Raw genomic sequence first — 22,281 nt, forward strand, 5'->3', positions numbered from 1 at the left:
AGTGGCTAGTGTGGCAGGAGCAACAGTAACAGAAAATGAGCAGTAAGAAATGAGATTGGAGAGTTAGACAGGGGCTGGATCATGTGGAAAGTGTTAGGCCATAATGTGAAGGAAATTTATTGGAGGGTTTCTAGTAGGAGAGTAGACAGGTTGCCAAATGTTTACAAGAATTACTCTGTGGTGAATACTGTAGTATGCTGCCAAGATCCCCTCTTTGGAAGTGATGTAGTTATGCTACTAGCTGCTGGAAGCTGGGAGGCTGACAGCTCATAGAGGTGTCCCTTTCTGTGGGCTGAAGAAAGCTCTTCCGCTTAGAGACACATACATTCCTAGGGTGGCCCACATCCAATGAATGGGCAATAAAGGGGTTACAAAGGACTATCCCTGTGTCAGAGATAGAGTTCCCCATGAAGCCAGCTGAAGCTTTTATTATAATTGCTTTGGAGTCAGCACTCAGGAGGCTGAGGCAGGAGGATCATCGCGAGTTCAAGGCCAGTCTGAGCTACATAGTGTTTGAGGCTAGTTTGAACTACAGAGTGAGACCCTGTCCCAGAGAAAAAAATAAATAAAATTGCTTTGGAGTTCAACTTCACTCTCTGCTGAGTTTGGCTTCCTCACTCCTTCACAGGTGTTGAATGCAGGGGCACTTTCCAGGTAATTTCCTTTATGCAAATATCCATCTGAGTCTATTTTCTAAGAAATCCAATCTATGATACAATTTGTCCTGTGGAGAGCAGACTGCTGTGTGGTAAGAGAAGAAGCAAGAGACTAGATGGGAGGCTAAGGCAGTTAGTTGTTCAGGCCAGAGACTGGTGGCTTGATCTAGTGTGGTAGACTCCGACTATGAGATATCCATGGACTTCCAAGCAGAGATGTTCAATAGGGTGCTGACTATATGTATTGGAGTTCAGAAAAGAGGTTGCAGCTGGTGAGATAATTTGAGAAGCCATGGGGCTGGGAATAAATAGAGAAGTGTCTGAGGATGAACCCTGAAAAACTCAAATGTTAGATGTGAAATGTCCAATATCCACAGATTTAACCAAGCTCAGGTCAAAAATGTTAAAAATTTTTGTATCTATATTGAATATATGCAGAGGTTTTACTTGTCATTATTCTCTAAACAATACATTATAACTATTTACATAGCATTTACATTGCATCAGGCATTATAAGTAGTCTAGAGATGATTTAAGTATATAGGAGGATGTGTATAGGTTATATGCAGATACCACACCTTTTTATAAAGGGACTTGAGCATCCAAAGATTTTAGTGGTCCTAGAACCAGTCTCCCATGGATACTAAAGGACAACTGCATTTGCTCAATTAATAGTAATTATAATTCTCAAAAGAAGCATAAGCTAAGAATTATCACAAAATGTATACTCAGACCATGATGATTTCACTGCAACCATTCATTATAATCTCCATTATTACAGCTTTTCAATGATTATAATAACTTGATGGTAATAAAAAGTAAGTTATTGTCTATTTTTGGCGCTAAGAATCAAATCCAGGACCTCACACATGCTAGGCAAGCACGCTACCACTGAGCTACACTACTAAGCCCTAAAAGTAATTATTTTTAAAAGTTTAGGAATCATTTCTGTTATATATTTCTGGTGTTTGAACACCTGGCTAAACAATCTGCTGCTGTGTTTATGTATTTGCTTATTGTCTGCTACTTCTCAGAAGATTTGAGACAACATCCATTAATATGTGTAAACATAAAGTGAACAAAACAAAGAGAGATAGTGTGTGAGCAGTAAGTGGGTGAGAAGAAGGTAGATGAGCAGGTGAATATGAGGAAAATCAATCGCAGTCTAGGTAGGGAAGCTGAGGGATTCTAGCAAGGATCCATTCACCAAGGCCTAAAATTTTTCTATTCCATTTTCTCACACTGTCTGAAACATTACATCAGGAAAACCTCATGGATTGGAGTCCTTTCAAATGTAGCTTTGGCTCACCAAGCAGCTTCCTGGCAGATCTCTGCCTAGTGTGAATGAACTTCATCAAACTGAGGTCAACCCTGGGAGAAAGTCTTCTCAGACAATGGAATTCTGGCCAACAGCAACATAAGACAACTGCAAGATGTTGGGAGTCTCAATGACTCCTCCTTCCTGCTTTTTGTCCATACAGTGGACTGGGGCCCAGGAACCTTTCCCTGGGACTTTTACCTGCAGGCCCTGCTACTCCTTCAGCCTTGGGTGCTATTTTAGTTCTTTTTCTCTTGTTGCTGAGACAAAATACCCGACAGCCAAAATTAAAGGGGAAAAGGTTTATTTAGCTCATAGTTTGTAAAGGTTTCACTTCATAATCAGCTGGCTCCAAGGCAGAGTGACACATGGCAGAGGGGCATCACAGAGGAGAAGCAATTCATGGTGCCCACATGGTAGCAAAAGTAACAAGGGAGAGGACAAGCCTCTTTCTGTCCCTCATATTGTATCCAGGCTACTGGGATTAGGGCAGTGCCAAACCAATCAATGGACTGATTTAGTAATCATACACCCTTAATCCCAGCATCACACACTCTAGGTTCCTCCACTTATGACCACAAGAGGCTTAGCGGGGACATCTACACCTACACCATAACAGGTGCCCTCTGTTGCTTTCAGCTTGGAGAATGTCTACATTCTGTATTTAGCAACTCAGCTCCAGAATTTCCTTCTTTGGGAAGCCAAAGAGAGGAGAGAGGGCTGAGTCCAGTGAGGCTCTTCCCCTATTCTTATGGCTGGCAGTACTAACCACACTAGATGCCCCAGATGAGTGGCATAGCAGGGCAGCAGGGTCCATGTGGGGCCAGCAAGTGACAACAGAGGAAATAAAGTGCCCATTGCCCATCCTGTCCCAGACATGGGTCTGCATCAGAGGATGGGACTGAGGTACCATGCCCAGTAGCCTCAGTAGCCCTCTAGCCTCTGCTTTTTGCTTGGGAGGCTCTCCTTCTGAGCTCAAAAGTGCATCTTGACCGGAATTCTCTCTTGTTGTCCTCTGCCAGGCCCTGAGATACCTCAGACTTGTCTGAACCCCAGATGAGGGTAGCCGGATCCTGGTGCACAACCCCACCTTCCCCGCTGAGCCCTTCCTGACCACTGAGGCTGCTATTTTCCTTTCCTTTTCCACTATGGCCATCCTACCATGTTGTCTTTGACCCAGGAGAAGGTGTCGTGCCAGGTGTGGGTCCCTTTCCCGGTCTCAGTCACTGTTTCCATGGACATGAATCCATGGAGGGTGTTATCTGCTACGTGCTCCAAAGCACCCATCTGAAGCCCAAAGACACTTATGTGGTTCCAGTACATCTTTCTTCCTTACCTAATGAGAAATTTCTACCATAGATTCATGTGTGGAGGTGGGGGTCAGAATACGGAGGTAAAGAAAGTTGGTCTGACTCTGAGAAGCCGAGACACCCTTCCTGGGTGTGCCGGGCATCAGTCCTAGCCCTTGTGAGCTGGTTTGAAGGTGGAATTTTTCCCCTTTATGAGCTTGTTAAGTTTAATTTGTTAATTTTTTATTTCATCCAGATACCCAACTTCCCTTAGAGACTGAGCATGTCATAAATGATCGAATGAAATAAATAATGAATAAATGCTTCTCTCTTGGATTCCAATTTAAAACTAAGGAGCCCTGGTGAGATCTGAGGACTGATCCTATCAATTATTTCTTCCAGACTGACCTTCAGCTACTAATTGACTCATTTAAATTCCTTCCTTTTTTTTCCCATAAAGCATTAATAAGATATTTTAATGAGGAGAAAACAAAACAAAAACAAGTCTTAGTCTCATGTTTCTATCCAAAGACACTCAAGACTAGTTTTTCCCTGTCCATCCCTTCCAACTGCAATTTTGTGACCATGTAATAAAGGTCAATTTAAAGATTTTTTTATAAAAGTTTAAACCTTTTTTAAAAAGATTAAACAATCAAGCTAGCAAAAAGGTACTCAATACATACTTTCCTTATATCAAACAAGCTAATATTTCAATACAATGTAACTATACAGATTATATACAATACACATATGTCCACAAAGCAAACACTATATAGGCTCAGAACAGATTTGAAAAACATAATATTCACATTGATTGCAATAACTCTAAAAATGATTGTAACATTGAAACGGCACTTAGTTTACAAAAAAGTCACAAAAATATATATATGTGTGTGTAGTCACCAAGAACTATGGTTCCTGTAAAATACTAATAGCCAGATACTAGTATATAAAATGTGAAGTTCTGACATTGTATATATTTTTAAGAAATAAACTCCAAAACCATTTTTGTTATTGTCCAAAATCAAACATGCCAAGTAACTTAGCGATGGCCACTGTCACCAAGTAAAGCCATAGTTGATTGAGATGAGGACTGGACACAACGCTGGGGAGCTGGGGACTGGCATAGCTGTACTGATTCTGGGAGGAGTAGAGGACATAAAAACACCCACCTGCGTAACTTAGTTCATGTTTCCTCCTTAGCATTACATCCCTTGAGGGTTTTGTAAAATGCCAGTCCCCTCCAAAATCATGCTAGAGCCGGCAGGGTAAAAAGTTGCCCCCACACTTCCTTGCTGCCAGACTGCAGGTGAATATTAAAGCATGCATTAGATACACAGAGCACTCAGCACCCTGGGGAGACTGGTGCAGTCTCCACCTAGGCTGTTTGCACTAAAATGGACTCGTTTTTAAATAGAGCCAGATTTATACGTTAGCCCTGTAAAATACTGAGCTACTTATAGCAGCAAATATGAAATTACAAACATGATTTATTTAAAAACCCATGTCTGTTACATCAAAACAATTTTTCCCTTTCAAACCTATCTCCCTTAGCCAATATTAATTTCTTCTGTCACTGAATTCTGGTCTATTATCTCAATTTGACTTTTCTTATTATGCTGCTCTGGAAAAAGAATACTTCCTAATCCTGGTAAAGCATAAATTTACTCTTAAAAATGGGGATACAGGAATTATAAAGTAAAAAAAAGTTTGTTCTAAAAGTATCTTTCACAAATATATATATTTAAATATTAAAATAGGCTAACCAGGATTTTTGTAAAATGGCTTTTGAAAAGATAGCAGAGGCACAAAGAAGCCATACACTATCCTCCAAATTGGACATAAGGTGCCATAAGGGTGCCCTACAAAGAGGCAGGCAGTCTCTATCTGATGCGACAGGAGTCACCAGTAACAAGAGAATAATTAAATATATTATTGGGAATTTAGATCAAAACAAAATGTTACTCTATCAGGGATTGTTGGTTTTTTAAAAATACCTTGAAATACAAGCATCAGAAGCCATCATTTTGTACAAGGAAGATAATGAGTAAAGTTTATGATCTTCCAAATACTCAATGCCATTCATTTCAGGTGCCTGAAAGATGAAAAACAGTGCAACTTTCAAAAATTTAATGGACGACTCTCAGTATGAGAGACTTTAAAAAGCATCTGTCAATTTGAAAATTGATATTGAAATAAAAAGAAATCTCCTAGAGAAAACACACTCGTAACCTAATCATAGAAAAGGTTCTCTCTAGAAAACAGGTGTTTCTAAGAACTGCACAAAAGGTTACCCATCTCATGAACACAGCCTCTGGTAATACCAAGGGAACAATGTGTATCCAGGAGATGAAGGGCTTCTCTTAGAGCAGGAAAGATGTATCCTTCCTCAGCAGGTGATGTACTTTGGTAAATTGAACATTCACTTACAGAATGCTTTTCTAACTTATTTAATCAAATAAAATCTGGATACTCAGACTGGTATTTGGGAAAACAAAAGACAGTTTAATAAAGGTCATGATACTGTAGCTCCTCAGACAATTAAGCAGCGATTTTATCAAAAAATTATCACAAGTGAGCTCCGGACTTCAGGCTTGACCACAAAATTTGTCAATTTAAGAAAGAAAGGAAATAAATAGATTTTATAAGCCAGTCACTTCAAACTAAAAACATTTTAAGTTTAAAAAAATTTTTTTACTAAAGTTTTTGTTTCCAATCCTTGGTCTGAACTAAGTTCTTTGTAAACTAGTATATACACAGGAAGCTTGGTATTATTAGTTGGAACTGGCCTGGGCCCTGTACAGAGGAAGTTTAACTAAAGCATTATGAACACTTTAGGGCAATCTCATTTTCTACTGAACTGCCAAACTCAGATTCTCTTAAGTGTTTCGAATTTCTGAGAGGACTATTTTCAAAAACATGGAACTATTTTTTTCTATAATAAAAATGTAACCATGACCCTTAATGGTAACTAGTACTATGATGTCACTATATTTGACACAGGGTTTAACTTCCCATAAACACAGTGACACAAGTTTCAACTTCAGTAGTCTAAAGTGAAACATCCACAAAGTATTCCTCAGCTCACTATGAGGACCGGCTCAATTGCACCTCACTGTGTAAGTTGAATCATTATTGGTTTTGGCTAATGTGTCTTGATGAGGACTTTTCAAATTAAAATACCATATGCCACTACATTCTGTTGAGCAAAAGTGACAATGAAAAATAAAAATGTGTGGGGCCGGGGATTTAGCCCAGTGGTTCCGCCACCTGCCCCGCAAGCTCAAGGACCTGAGTTCAATCCCTGGTACCAAAAAAAAAAAAAAAAAGGTGTAAAGAAAATAAGGAATACTATAAATTTTGATTATCTTAGCTTAAAGTCTGTGAGAGTATGCTTATCTCTATTCCTCATAGATATATTTAGTGCAATATCATACCCCATCCCCCAAATGATTCACTGTTTCAGAAAATAAAATCTAGTTTGTTTTTTTTTTGTACTAGGGATTGAACTCAGGACCTTACGCTTGTGAGGCAGGCAGTGGCACCACTGAGCTAAATCCCCAGCTCTAAAATCTAGTTTTTATATATTCTTCTCAATTTTCAAAATCTATATTATAAAGCATCTTATGTCAATAACTTACAGTGAAAATCATATTTATTTCCTTTTTAGTAACTTTGGGCTTGTTTTTTCCAAATATGAACTTAACTAGCTTCTTTTTCCCAGATAATCTTAGTAACTGGAAAATTACTTATTCTCTTTCACTTGGATATACATTTCAGAGTTCAAACTTTCTATTCTGTAGATGAGGGAAATAGAGTACTACATCAAAAAGTTTTAAATATTCTTGTTCATCAATTCCACAAATCATAGGGTATTTTCTTTTTTTCTGGTACCAGGAATCGAAATCAGGACCTTGCACTTGTGAGGGAGGCACAGTGCCACTGAGCTAAATCCCCGGCTCATGGGATATTTTCAATAAAAATATTAAAATTTTAGGATTGTACATCAAGTAGTAATTTTCTCTATGTGATATACTAGGACAGAATTACCATGACATTATATAGTAATGTATTTTTCAGGGATTACAAAGCTAAGAGTCTAAAACATGATCTTAGAATCTTCTAAATAAAAGCTATTAAGGAGTAGGGATGTAGCTCAGTGATAGAGTGCTTGTCTAGCACACATGATGCCCTAGGTTTGATCTCCAGTTCTAAATGCTAAATAAAACCAAACAAGACACTGGACTATATAACTGGCCTCCATTTAAATTGAGAATAAAATAAGAAAAAAGTAAAAGTGTGAGAAATTTAATACAACTTCCAAAGGCTCCAAGAGAAGCACTATAGACTGGGAGGACCCCGCTCAGTCATTACAGGGTAAGTAACTGGGTTACCGATGATTAAGTCTATGAGATATGTTGACAAGCTCATCCTATTTGGTAAAATATTAAATTCCTTCTTTTGAGGGCAGGTTACAATGGGAGTAAAGTAATTAAAGAGCAGCAAACTTGAATTTGTGGTTGGATGCATTTGAAGCTATGTCATTATCATTAAGATACTGGGCACCATATGAAATTGTGGTCCTGGGAAATGACAGTGGGTTTTAATTTTTAGCATGCAAGTGATGTTTCATTGCAAAACCTGAATATTAATGGTGATCCTTGATTCTTGCTGGCTTATATCTCTATACGCAAAAATACTGGCTTAACGCAGTACTTGCCAAAATTTTTCACATCCTGTTGCACAGAAAAAGGATGATTGTATTTGCATTGCACTCTGGGTAAATGGATAAAGTCATCATGTGCCTGAAAGTGAGCAGCCCAGGACGTTGGCCACTCAAAATCCTGCCCCTGTGCTTGGTGGGCTGGTGGACTCCAGATCTCCACACACATTTAATCCATTTGTAGAGGGACCTATCATTTGGGAGAGATGTTAAAGAAATATTTCAACAAATATGCCATTTCATGTCTTTATGGAGGGAAGTAAAAGCAACAGCAACAGATTGGGATGGAAAATCATTTATGGGGAAAAGTCCGTCAGGAATGCATCTTGGGAGGAAGTGCTGTTTCATCAGTATTTAGCCAAGCAGGGAATGGAGAAAATCTTCTAGGGAGAGGGAACTGAGACAGAAAAGCCTAGATATTTCTGAGGATTTATGAAAAGAACTAGCTGGCTGGAAGCTTCTGAGGGACAAGGGAGTGGCTTGAGACCAGAAAAAGGAAGCAGGTAGGAAACAGAGAATACAAGGCTGAGCTGAGGTGTGTCAGATCAAAGTGCAGTGAGCAGCTAGCAAAGGGATGTGAGCCTGGACTGACAAGATCAGATTCGGATTTTTAAAAAAATTTTTAAAAATAAATTTATTATCAAACACACACATACAAAAATTAAAACCATTCAAAGAAGAACAATGCAAGGGAAAAACAGTAGAACTCAACCAAAACAAAGCTGAAAAGCACTTAAACATTTTTCCATATAACTTAATAAAACATCTCAAGCACCAACAAGACACCAGAGGATGTGATTTGTTTCAGAAAGATCCCCAAAACCAACACTGAACAAATAGTGGTCTGGAAAAAAACTCCAGTTAGCTAGCAGACTCCACATAAGCCAAGCTTTTCCCTAATTTAAATTTCGATACAGTCATATGACACGCGATGGAAACACAATCCGAGAAATATGTTATTAGGCCATTTCATCCGTGTGTATCCTTATTTACACTCTCAGTTTCTCACACTAGAGAAACTATTCAGTATTTGGACATGTGTGTCCTCTTTATCTCACTTAAGAGGATGGCCTCAATGTGCATACATTTAGCTATAAATGTCTCTAGTTTCTCACTCTTTATGGCTGAGTAGTACTCCATTTTATAAAAGATTTGCATTTGCATTTTTAAAAAATCACTTGGCCTGCTTGGGTGATATAATGAAAGGGAAACTAGGCCTTAGTGGAGCAGGGCAGATCCTAAAAGTTCTAAATTGTTAAAAGTTCGATTTCTTGCTCCACGTTCAGGTGCCTGGAATAGCAGGAATTTAAGGACAGGCCAGTGCTGGTGTTTAGCTTTCATTTTTAACTAACATCAAGCCCCATGTGGTAGGCTGAATGATGCCTCATTGAAGAAGCTCACATCATAATCCTGGATCCAATGAATATGTTATCTTATATGGCAAAAGAACACTGCATATATGATTAAGTTAAAGATTATAAAACAGGGAAATTATCCTGCTGGGCTCAGTGTAATCGTAAGGGTCCCCATAAGAGGCAGGCAGGAGGATCCATGTGAGGAGTGGATGATGCACCTATGCAAACAAGGGATGGGAATGATGCAGCTACAACCTAAGGAATGTTGGCAGCCGCTAGACATTGAGAAAGGCAAGGAATAGATTCTCCCCTGGGGCTCCAGAAGGAACCAGCCTTCTGAGACTCATTTTGGACTTTCGATCTTCACAACTATAAAATAATAAGCTTGTGTTGTTTTAAGCCATTAAATGTAGGGTAATGTGTTACAGGGGCAATAAAACACCAATAAAGCCCATAAAATTCAAATGGCTGCCATAGCAAAGATGGTCAGGCTGTTCGTGAGAATATCTCCTTTGCCCTCATCCACTCCTTTTGGCTGACTTTACTAACTTTACTAGTAGCATATAGTGTATTGAGTAATACTGAGAATTTTGAGTTCTTAAGAACTGTCAGAATCGGCTCCATCTCCCAGTGTATTTTAGAATACACAGCCTGGTTTGCTCTGCAGTCAAAATACCAGGCCAATCTAATACCAGCTCCTCACTGGGCCCATCTAAAGGCCTTATATCTTCCTTTCCTATGTTTGCTGGTTGATGTGATACCATGGGCCATGGGAGCCAGAGGAATTTATATACAGGCAAGTGGACCATTTTGCACATTTCCTTAATGTAAATCTCAGAGACTCCCAGACACATTTAGTATATGCCTAGACTGGAATACACAGTTTACCAATGAGGATGTTGATTTCGCCAAGGGAAGAATTGCTAAGATTCTTTTTAATTCCACAAAGATCTCATAAATGGAACCCATGGGACTCAGCCACTGCTCAAGATACCAAGCACAACCAGCTGTATGGTTTTTTTTAAAGTTCTATAGCCCCCAATAATCCAGGGTATTTTGGGAACCTCTTAAGGTGGTCTAAGAGAAACAAATGTGTCTAAAAGAAATACAGTGTCAAAAAGAAACAAAATTTTGGCTCACAAAGCTTGAAGAGTCATGTAGATCTCCAGTATACCATGTTGTTGGTCAAATTTAAGAAGTTGGGCTTCCCTTCTTACTTCCTGTCTCTCTACATGGTCAAGGCTGCTGGAGAGAAGAAATTTTCCCTTCTCCTGATTTCCTCAAATTACTTCCCTGGCCCTTCTAAGGTGAAAGCAATTCCATCTCTCTGAGCTCCTGTCAGTTTTCCTCTTTGCCCAGATGGACACAATGGAGGGTGAGGAGCCCAGCAGCTCTAACAACAATCTTCCTGGGAGAATAGGGCAGAGGAAAGGTTGCAAATATTAAGTATGAACGTTTTTGACCCATGTCACAACTGACAAGAAAGTAAGTGATCACAGGCAAATTCAGGAGGAAATTCAGGGTGAAGGTGTCATCTCTTGGTTTCTCCAAGGAGACTTATTTTGAATCCTGGTTCTATTGGAAGGAAACAGCAGCATTTGGCCAGAAGATGGTGCTCTTTTAAAACAAATGTAGGCAGCCCCCTAAGATGGGGGCCTGGAAGATCTTGAATCTTAGTTGATCTCCAAGTACAAAGAAGGACAGAGCAGACAAAGGAGACAATAAAACACTGATGGAATGAATTGTGGTCAAAAGGGCAAAGGAGACTTAACATTCAGTACTGATTGGTGATGCTTGTTGTGGTCCACCTTACCAGTTAGCCATGCCATCTATTTTTTTACTTTCTCTGTCCTATATAGAACCCTTTCTGATTTGCTGCAAACGGAGATGCTTATGGAGATTTGAGGTCACACCCGAGTAACCCCTCTTTAAATCTCATTTCCTTTGCCTATGTTCACAGCATACTATGCTTTTGTGTAGCAGGACTGACCAGAACCCCACTGAATATACTGCTTGGTGTCTACAATTGACTGTGCTGAATCACAGCATGGTGCCTACCTAGCACATAGTAGTTACTCAATAAGTTTGTGTTGAATGATTGTAAGAAATTCAAGGTGGTAACTTCTAGTAACATTTAAAAAGTGCTTTCTGTCTGTTTGGCTGACACTGAGTGCTTGGTAAGCTAAGCCCTTACCTGTGTTATCTCACTTTTACTACAGACTCTAGAGCATCTGAATAGTAAATGACACAAGGTTCATGTGTTCACTTTGGTAGCATCAACCCATCAAGATTCTCATTAGTGTGCTGCTCTGGGGACATTTAAGCACTTCTTCCATTCTCTTCTTTCCTTGTCCCCACTCTGTTCTCCCCCAGCATAAACCCATGCCACTCCAGTCCATCCAATTTTATCCATAAATCCAGCAGTTCACGGAAAATATCTGACACTCACTAAATAGGAACACTTTATTTCCATTGAGGTGTGACTGTGAAGGAGTGTAAATAAGTAATAATCTATGGATTATGTGTGCATTAAGGGAGGTCTAACTAGGAAGTTTCATGGGACATCTTGAAGGAACAGTAAATTCCTTAAAGCCAATGTTTTTACATGAGGGATCCAAAGCTACTTTCAGACATCTGGCTAGTTTAAAACAACTAGCTCACACCAGCTGGCACTTTTAGACCTGCCTTTGCTTTTGAACTCTGGAGAGAATGGCATTGGGCAAAGAAGGGAAAACCCTGAGTGCTGATAGAGGAAGGAGAACTGTTGGTATTATCTCTTACCTTCCTTTGTTTTCATCTTCTTCAACGTCTCAGTAACTTCTTTTGGCTAAGGGACATGTCTTGATTTTTATGGCTACATAGCAAACAGTATGGTTTTAAAGTTATCCCATTCAAAGTTGATGTCGTGTTTATTGGAATTATATCATAGCCAGCACAGACGAAACGTTGACAGAAGAGTGGCAATTTCTATCTCATTGCGAAGATGAGCTTTTTCCAATAAAGTTTGGCATCATTCTCATCAATCATGTGTGGACATAGAAGGAGATATGATCTGGGGGAGGGGGTTATTTCTTGAGGGCCAATGTACAAGGGCTTTTTTGTGTCTTTCTTTTTCCTCTCTGCCCCTCCAACCAAGGCCTCTCTTACCCACTCCAGGTAGTTTTACAAAATGGTTGCCAATGTTGTTGCTTAAGAAAATCAAAAGCATCTAAAAAGAATCTATCATTCAAGTGATTTGTATTTATCAAAGGACTTGATACTTTGTATTTATTAGGGACTTGAGAACAATTTGGACACTTAAACTAAATGTCCAGATGTTTTGATTGGTCAGCAATCATTTAAAGGAATTGGAATATATGTGCTCTTTAGAGGGGCACGTTACTTCCTACACCAGCCTCACTCCCCACTACTCCAAGTTTCATGCCTGCTGCTATTCATTTTTAGCTATATGCCTTCTAAGGACCATGGAGTTTGGACATATTTTCCCTTTAATCTTTGTTAGTAATATGTAGATAGTACTCCTTTAATGAGATAGAAATTGAATCATTTCCAGGGTTCCTTAGAATCCTGGTAATTTTTTCCATGTATGGTACAGAAATACAACCTTGTAAATGTCCCTGTATCTAATGGGGATAAATTCAGAGATAGCTCCATTCCATCTATAAAACAAGAGCTGAAGTCCACAATGTCTTACATGTGACAAGGCAATTTTCTACTTTCTGGGGGACTAAAGGTGCAGATACTGCGGTTCTGTACCCTGGGACATACTAGCTGCTGGAATTCAAGTTGATCTCAGCTCCCAGCTCTACTTCCTCACTAGGAACTGTCTCTGGTCTTGCCTCAACAACAGTAGTACCCTCTCCCAGAGGGTGGCTGATAAAGGGACACAGAGGCAAGACCTCCTTTCCTCAATGGGGACAATGCTGAAGGGCTTTCCCTGCTCCCTGGTAGGATTTCCCAAGGCCTCAATTGCTGCTGCATTATAGACACTCTCCTCCTGCCCAATTCTGCCTTCCTTACCACCTTATGTGTATTTCCTGAGCTCTGTCTCTAATAAACTTTCTGCCTTAGCTCTGCATCTCAAAACCTGTTTCCAGAGAACCCAATTTAAGACAAGGAGTGAACAAAGACACAGAAAGGCTAAATATCTTACCATACCAACTGGCAAAAATAGAAACAGTATTAGCAACAAAATGTATAAATTACATATTGCTCTCATGAGAAAAATCCTTAGGGCGAGGAGACTGAGGCAGAGAACCAAAGTGATGTGCTCAAGGTATAAGCTAATTAGGTGAGAAGCCTTGGCTCAGAATCCACACCCATGGCCCATTCAGGCTGAATACAGTATTCCAGGATTTACTCCATTCCCAGGCAACCTCAATAACACGAGAGTCAAACCCAGTGTTGAGAATTTGCAATCTCAATACCAAGTAGTTTTTAAAGCCTATACTCTAGAGGATAATGGCACAGTGTAACCTCCTGCTATAAGAAGCCACTGAACCTTCTAAATAGACCTATAAGCCAGGGCTGGGGATTTAGCTCAGTGGTTCTGGCGCCTGCCTCACAAGCGCAAAGTCCCGAGTTCGATCCCCGGTACAAAAAAAAAAAAAAAAAGACCTATAAGCCAAACAAGATCTGAGGCTGAATCAGGGGAAGTAGTGCACTTTATTAACAAACAAAACAGTATCACAAAGGCAACATCTTTATTTCAATGGCAAATCACACAAACATGCATACTCCCACATGTAGCACGGGGGCAAATTTCAGATATGGAACAGTAGGCACTATGCTCACAATCAAATGATACAAACTTCACAACTGTTCAAGTTTTTTCTTCAGTGGAATATGAGACCTTTCTTAGCAGTTAATTGTGACAAATAGGTGGGTTTTAAAAATCTAATTCTCAACCTAACTGTGGAATGGGGCCATAGACTTCAGATCTGTGAAGGAGATGCCTCAATAGAGCCAGAGTCTATAAGCCTCTGAAGATGACTTTTGTTTCTCTGGTTCAGAGAAAAGACCTATGGTATCTTTGTGGGGGTTAAGCTCACACATGGTGGGTGTTCTGAGCTCTAATTTCATGTCTAGGTACATCTGGACTGGCATTCATTTTGATACCAAATCTTGCTTAAGAGGGATCTAATTAGGATGAATTCATTGGTTTTCTAAAAACTTGGAGAAGAGGGGAAACTGCACCCTCAGGAGGTCTCCAAAATCCAAGACTTCAATATGAAAACAATGTGATTACTGTTAAAACTGTTGTTGGTTCAGAAGTTTAAACTGATGTTTCTCAAGGCATGTCAAGACTGAGTTAATCAGTAAGTGAACAGAAACAACTGCAAGAGATTAGGGATTGGATTTCTCACAGCAGTTTGATATGACACAGCAATTCCACATATACTGGAACATATTCAAAATTTAAGTTAGCTAAAATGCCTTTGAACTTCAAGATAAAAAGTGGCAGAAAAATCCAGCTCTTTGCTCTTAGGATTAAGCAAACATTGGAAAACCTTAAGTCTTCACATCAGTGTCCAGAGACTTAAGTTTGCATTTAGGATAAAATTAGTGTTCTAATAGATTTGGGTTGGCTGGTTTCCTCTAGCAATATTTAACTCTCCTTAAATAAAAAAATTTTTAACAGGAAATGTTTTATGTTTGAAATCTTTGGAAGGGGCTTTTAAAAACCTGAGTCTTTCAAATGTGAAAAAGAAGAGGTGGGCACTGTTCTGGGCCCACTTTATTCCTAAGAGAAAGAACTTAGTCTTCATATTATAAAATTACTCAATTTCATTTATGTTATAAAACTAAACTAAAGCAAGTGAAGTTATATAGCTTTAATTTCCTTTCTACATTTGACAGTCTCAATAAGTATTAATCGGGGATTTTTCATGTATATTTCAGTACTTTAGATAAACTGGCACACTAACATTTAACTATGTTGAAGTCATATAAGTTAAGAGATCTATCTACTTCTATGAACATAAGAAAAAACAATATATGCCCCTAAGAGGCCTTCAGATAGCTGGGGACTAAGTGGAAAAAAATAATGTTTTCCTGAAATCAGCATAGAAAGTCTTCACTGACAAGGATGGACTGATGCCTAGCCACATTCCAAAAGGAGGAAGACACCCATTGCCATTAATCTACTTGGAGATAGTCAAGGAGACTTCCTAGGGAGCAGCCCTGTCACTATTTTACTCTGCTCATCTAGGGAGCTGCACGAAAGTCACAGAAAATCAATTTAAGCATTATAGCTTGGTAAACATTCTTCTCTCTAAGAGAGGAAAACATACAAATAAGATAGTGCTGAGATTAGATGTCTAGAAAATTCACAGAAATTATAAGTTGTCAGGAGATTCCTGAGGCAGCAGCCCACAAGATGTCTCCATCCTGGTCTGAGGGCGTACAGGTCCCTGTCCCTACACTGTTTTCATTTACAATTTCCTGGTCCATAGTGGTAGTTGGTCACTCTAGAAAGCTGTAAGCCTCTGAGCTCTATACCAACACTTCATCAGTCCCTAAAGATGCCACAGGCTAGGTCTTAATTTACTCCACTTCTACAGAGAGAAAACCAAATAATTTGTTTCTGAAATCATCAGATATTTTACATTAAAGGTAAGAGAAAGAAAGTTGCTTCTCTTGAACATTTCTTGAAATCAACAGAGCAATCACAAGGTTTTAGTCTACAAAGTTAACAAGAATTAGCCTACATAGACAATATAGAACTTGATCTTACGGATATTAATTAGGTAATTCTTTGAGTTGTTTTTACTTTAACACAGACTGAGAATAAACTAAGGAGGGTTTAAATCAAGTGCACTTAAATGGCCCAATAACACAGCCTTTAATTCAATTACATTTTCCCTTTGATGGTGATTGGTGGTGCTGAGAACGAGTAAGATGGAAGCCAGAAACTTCAGGACTGTGGCAGTAGCTTGTACTTATGTAACACAAACCAGAAGGCAGTTAGAGAGGTTGAAATCCCAATGATCTTCAGAAGGCCAGGCACAGAAGGCAGGTTCCTCTCCAAGAAGGTATGGGTGATCTCAACCGATAGAACATCCTAGATGAATGAACATGTTTATTAGCAGAAAACTCTTGCTCCGACAAGGAGAAACAAAACCAGTCTGTACTATTGTTCATGGATATCCCCTCAATAGGTGCGTCTATAATGAAATCAGTGGCTAAAAGAAGGGAGATGTGAATTTTATGTCCTGTTACTAGTCTACGGAGATGGAGCAGTCAGACATACCTTACACTCAGGTTCTTGTACCCATATATCCTTCTTGGCCACCTTCCCAAGAACATTCAAAACCTGAAAGAAAGTGACCATGGTATTGTGAAATAAGGCTGTATAGTTTTAACAGATTCAAAGTACTATGTTCATAGAAGAGCCCCATGAGTGAGGGGCAGAGAAATAGATATACAGATTCAATGTCAAGAGATAAAGAATGAATGGCTAAAGAAATGTATTAGCCATAAAGAAGAATGAAATCTTGTCATATATGACAGCATAGATAAACTTAGAGGATATTAACTAAAATAAACTAGCCACAGAAAGATACATAATGAATGTTCTTATTCACATGAAAAAGCTGCTAAGGTTAATCTCATAGAAGTAGAGAGTGTAACAGAGGCCAAAAAGGGTAGGAGGGAGTAAGGATAGTGAGAAGATGGATAATGGGTACCAAAATACAGTTCAAGAAGGAATAAGTTCTAGTGTACTATAGTACAGTAGGGTGGCTACAGTTAACAATAATCATTGCATATTTCAAGATAGCTATAAGAGCAGATCTTAAATGTTCCAAATAAATGATAAATGCTTGCTGTGAAGGAAATGTTTACCCTGATTTGATCACTGTACACTGTATGCATGTATTGATATATCACACCATATTCCAAAAATATGTACAATTATGATGTGTCAGTGAAAAAATCCCAAACATTCAGCCTCATAAACATGTTATAATGCCATTAAAAAAAAACCAGACACCAAAAATGCTGCCATGACTCAGGAGTGAGAGTGCCTTGGCTCACCTCTCTAGCTGCCCGTTCTCCAGCCTCGACTGCTCCCTCCATGTAACCGCTCCACTGTGTGGCAGTCTCTGTGCCAGCAAAGTAAATCTTACCCACGGGCTGGCGAATCACCCTTCAAGGGAACAAAAAAGTTACACAGATTATATGGGAAGGTGCTGAGGGGAAATGAGCCAATCACTACCTTTATTTACTCTGCAGAATACAGGGAAACTCAAATTATTCACAAAATGCCCATTTTACACAGCCCAAGATAAAAGGCTAGCTTATCTCTTGCTTCCTGGTACTGTACACAAGGATCTGAACATTTAAGCCGGGGAGATTGAGGCTGTCAGATCATCAGTCACTCAATGTGATGTTGACCTTTTCCAAGCCAGCCAGAATCAGAATGTGAAAACATGCATCCAATCCACAATTGGATCTCTTGGCTGTGTGCTTCCCGATTTCAGTCCATTTTATTACCTACACTGTCTTTCTGAAGGCTCCATTCTTTTTGAGATCACACACACAACCACAGAACACAGCCATGCAGGCACTTCTAGTAGGGGCTGTTATGGCAAGTGGGAAGTCAGAGATTGACTGTCATTTCTGGCAGAGGAAACACCCAAGGGATTATATGGTGTGTCTCATTAAATGACATCCTCTGTATAGTTTCTCTCAACATTTTTGGGGACTGGCTGAGGGCAAGGAAATGGGCCTCTTCTTACAAAGAGGTCCTACCAAAGAGAATCAAGGCAGAGCTGGACCAAATAGCCAACTGTCCTCTCCAACCTTCTCAGAATTGACTCCTGCCAAGCTTGTAATCACTTTTATGAATTCTCCTACTGCACACCCCAATCCCATCCCAGAGGCCTTCACTCTACCCACTGGCACTCAGTTTTCAATCAGGAGCCCTGAATTTTATCGATTCCTGATCCTTATCCTATCTTTTAGATTTCTATCATCATTCCAGAACTAATCCCATTATTACTAACAAAACTGGTTTGATTGAGTTAAGAAAAAAGACACAGTTGGGACTGTAGCTCAATGGTATAGCACTTGCCTAAAATATGTGAGGTTCTAAGTTCCATCCCCAGTATTCCCTAAAACAGAAAAAGACAAAAAGCTCCCAAAAGGAAAGGTTGACAAGTGCTTCTTTCTCAGTGGACCTTATGTTAATATTCTAGCTTTGTTCTTCTGGAAACCAGGATGCAGGTGTAATACCACCTATGGGACTGGGCCACACACTGCCTATGCTACAAATGTCTCCTCTCCTACTTACACAGATAAACTACATCCAGGCCAGAAGGACTGTGAAGGAATTGCAAAAACCTGGTAGGAAGTGGTCACTTTGGGCTTCCTTGAGTGTAATGTTTCTTATAACTGAGCAAGTGATTCTGGACACTATGCCTATGAGGCACAGAGATGATGGTTTCTATGGAGCAAGGAGCTTCTAAGTCAAGGTGAACCCCTGGCCCTATTTGTATCTCATCTCCTCACCCCTTAGCCGCATACAGCAAGAACCACCCCCACAAGAAGACTATCTCATGCCTTTCTGCTGGACAGAAAGACACATAAAACACATCCACTGCCCTGTGTGACTGGTACCAAGGAGCTAGGGTGATCCTGTGAGACTAAATGTCAAGCTAAGCTCAAGAAAGGCCCTTGCAAGACAGCACAGTTTGCTTCATCTCACAAGTACTCCTGACATCTGAAGTCCTTGCCAGTGCTTGGCTATTATTCTAGGTGTTGATATCTTTGTTTTTCTAGGGACACCTGGAAAGGTACAAACTGTCTGGAACGTTACAAATAGGAATGCTGCTTCTGGAATTCTCATTGAACAGTTTCTCTTAGATGTGGTCTAGGTCTTGCATTAATAGGGGGACAATACCTTCCATACTGGGTCATGATGCCGGGGGGGAAGTAGGCTGTGTAGCAGCCCCCAGAGTACTGCTCCTCACACCAGTTCTTCTCTTCATAATGCACCGGCTACAGTTTGTGGGGAGAAGATTCCAAAGAGAAAACAAAACCGAAATGCTACCAACCAACAACAAAGGCTCAAATATTTATATTAAAAAGAAAACTTTATCTAACTCATTGAAGGGGAAACATGATAGTACCAAGTAATGATCTTCTGTAAGGTACCAAGTAGCAAATCAGGGATACTTTGATTATTTTCAGCCTTTTGACTAGGGGACACATGAAGTATCCCAACATCAGGGAGAGAAGACATCTTCATTCACATGCTCAAGAATATAGGGCTATGTCTTCAGGAAATCTCAGCAACAATCAGCTTGTAGAAAGATTTTCTCTAATCTCTGGAGTCTCTAAAACAATAGCCTTTCCTGCCCCACTACCCACTGTTGCTGAGAAAAGGCTGTGAGGGAGGAAGCAGAAGCATAATGCCTAAAAAAAGCTTCTGTCACAATCCCTTTCTTAAGCTGAAAAAGTGCATGATGAGAGTTTTGCTAAAAAGGGGTGATTAAGATGAAAAATGTTTCCTGGGGGATATAAGAGAATCTTCTCTTATTTCTCTAATACTATATTCTGAAAGTTTATTGTGTGAATAATTCAGAGATAACTCCCCCCAAAACCCCCCACCTCTTGTGAGTTCTTCAGAAATAATTTCCTTCTCCTTACTGCTTCAGTGGTGAACTGAAAGCTCTGAAATTCCTAAATGAGTTGTGAACTGAGTCTCCATGTGGAAAAATAAGTTAGTGTGGCTTTGACCTAGGCATAGAATCTATATTCAACTTGTTTTGTCAGTATACGCTGCTGCGCCATCATCACCACATAATAACATAGTTAGGATTTTACTTCCCTGCAGGCAGTTAACACAGACATGAGCGCAGAGGTTCTGGGCTGGGAACCAAACTCATCCATCCTTGACATACTACCTGCGGCTCCAGCCTCTGATTCCGATTGGCTGCCAGTTATTCAGCGAACCTTTAACCAGCCCAAAGGAACTGTACTTGACATTTCATGCACCTGTCATCAGTTTTTAATGGTCTTTTAGGATTGCTAAAGTTAATCCTTCCAGATAATGTCATCTGTTTCCATTCCCTTCTTAAGAATGTCAGGAAACCAGAATCTGCTTTGCTTATCACTTGGAGGAAGTAAAGAAGAGTCTGCTAGGGAGTAAAGCTCGGGGTTTCTTACTTCTAAAGCTTCTTGAGATCCCAACACTTTGGCATATAGCTCACAGATTTTCCTCTTCCTATAAGAAAGAGCCAAAAGATTGTTAAGTAGTAACTTATGGGTAAAAATAAATACAGTGGGTTCTAGGGTGCCTGACAACGAACCACATCTACAACAGAAAAATGAAACTCAAAGGCTTTCTCTGTAACTATACAAAAGAAACAAATCAATGAGTTTCTGTATTTAGATTAACTTTCTATGCCTTAATATGGTTATTTGATTTAAAGAGTCAATAAAATGTTTCTTCCTTTTTAAAAAAAATATTTTCACCTCTTTCACTACCTGCTATGATATCTGAGATAAACAGGGAAAATAAGAAATAAATTAAATTTAATATCAGGAATTGATTGTACATCACTTTTCTGTAATTACAGAATTCTGAACTGACTCCATTTATAAGTTTACAAAACAGTATATCCTATTTTTATGTTTTAAACATTTACAAACTTATAAAACTCATTTAATCTTCTAAGCATAAGATGTGCTATTCTAGAAGAGGGTTATAGTCATTTCAGTCTCATAATCTGTCACTTGAACAGAATGGTCTGTGGACTAGGATATTCTGTGCTCCAAAGGATATCTGGGGGGTACACACAATATGTTGTGTGACATTATCTCAAACATGGCCTTTGGCTACAATCATAATTCTTTAAACAAATGAAGACTAAAAAATATGGCACATATTATGTCTGACAAATCACTAGCCACATTTAATTAAATTATTCTTGAAAGAAGATACATTTTAAACTCACAACCACTCCTGGTGAATTTTTTTTAAAGGTCTGATTTGCTAAAGTTGCCCATTTTAGAAATTAATGATTCTATGCCAGGATTTGTTTGAATAGGTTCACACTGAACCAGTGAAACACTTTTTATATTTAATTTTTTCATCTTTGTATAGTTTAAAAACACAAAAATGACCAAATATTTGTTAAAGGCTAACAAGCAACTGAAAAATACTTGTCAAAAAATAAGGCAAAAGGTTTAATTCAACTCTTTAAAATAAGCATTAAAAGCTAGCAAGACAAATGGTCAAAAATACAGTATGTAGTGGAGGGAGATCAAACTTACTAGTAACAAAAGAAAAAGATTTAAAAATAGATAATTTATGTTGCCAATTACTTTGGAAAATATTAAAACATAACCTCAATTTCCTTAGATAATGTGGGACAAAATGGAGGCTTATAAATCTATTCAAAATACACACCATGTATAAAACCCTCAGAACTTGTATCTCATAGGTATAGAGGAATAAGTCAGAAGGAGGAGGCGGAATTACAAATATTGCTTATTTCTATGCCCTTTACCCATGGAAAGTTTTAAGGCACAAACAAATGTCACCCCTGAGATGACGTCACACAACATAAGGTGGATATTTAAATTCCAGGTTAGTCAAGAAAATTTGTTTCTGCCTTACAAAAACTTTTGAGAAGTTTTGAAATCATAACCAAATGTCTACCTTCAGGCTGGTATTTATTTATTATTAATAAGGAAAGAAAGCAAGAAATCCAAAAGAAAATGTCAACCTTAGTGTGGTGTAATTAAAAAAGTATGTGTTATCTGTCATTCTTGACTTTATTAAAAATTAGCTACCGTAGTTTGAATGTATATGTTCCTCCAAAATTCTTTTGTTAGAACTTAATCCCCAAGGTGATAGTATTAAGAGGTGGGACTTTTTAGTAATGCCAAAGTCAGGAGAGCTTTGGTCAGTTTGTTTTCTATGATTTTC

General features: G+C 39.0%; 1 protein-coding gene across 1 annotated transcript in view; it reads right to left on the reverse strand.

Moving 5' to 3' along the window:
* Positions 1-13,987: 13,987 nt before the first annotated feature.
* The window catches only part of Maoa (monoamine oxidase A), a 76,745-nt gene continuing 68,451 nt past the window's right edge, over positions 13,988-22,281 (reverse strand). The window contains exons 11-15 of the mRNA XM_021262560.2: positions 20,514-20,571; positions 19,246-19,343; positions 17,379-17,490; positions 16,594-16,656; positions 13,988-16,404 (exon numbers count right to left, since the gene is read on the reverse strand). Of these exons, the coding sequence (XP_021118219.1) occupies positions 16,258-16,404; positions 16,594-16,656; positions 17,379-17,490; positions 19,246-19,343; positions 20,514-20,571 (478 nt within the window). The 3' untranslated portion in view covers positions 13,988-16,257. The remainder of the gene's footprint in view (positions 16,405-16,593; positions 16,657-17,378; positions 17,491-19,245; positions 19,344-20,513; positions 20,572-22,281) is intronic.

This window comes from Heterocephalus glaber, unplaced genomic scaffold, assembly GCF_053883595.1.
Source record: "Heterocephalus glaber isolate CG9 unplaced genomic scaffold, H.glaber_assembly_v1.0 deba00001547, whole genome shotgun sequence".
Classification (NCBI taxonomy): Eukaryota; Metazoa; Chordata; class Mammalia; order Rodentia; family Bathyergidae; genus Heterocephalus; species Heterocephalus glaber.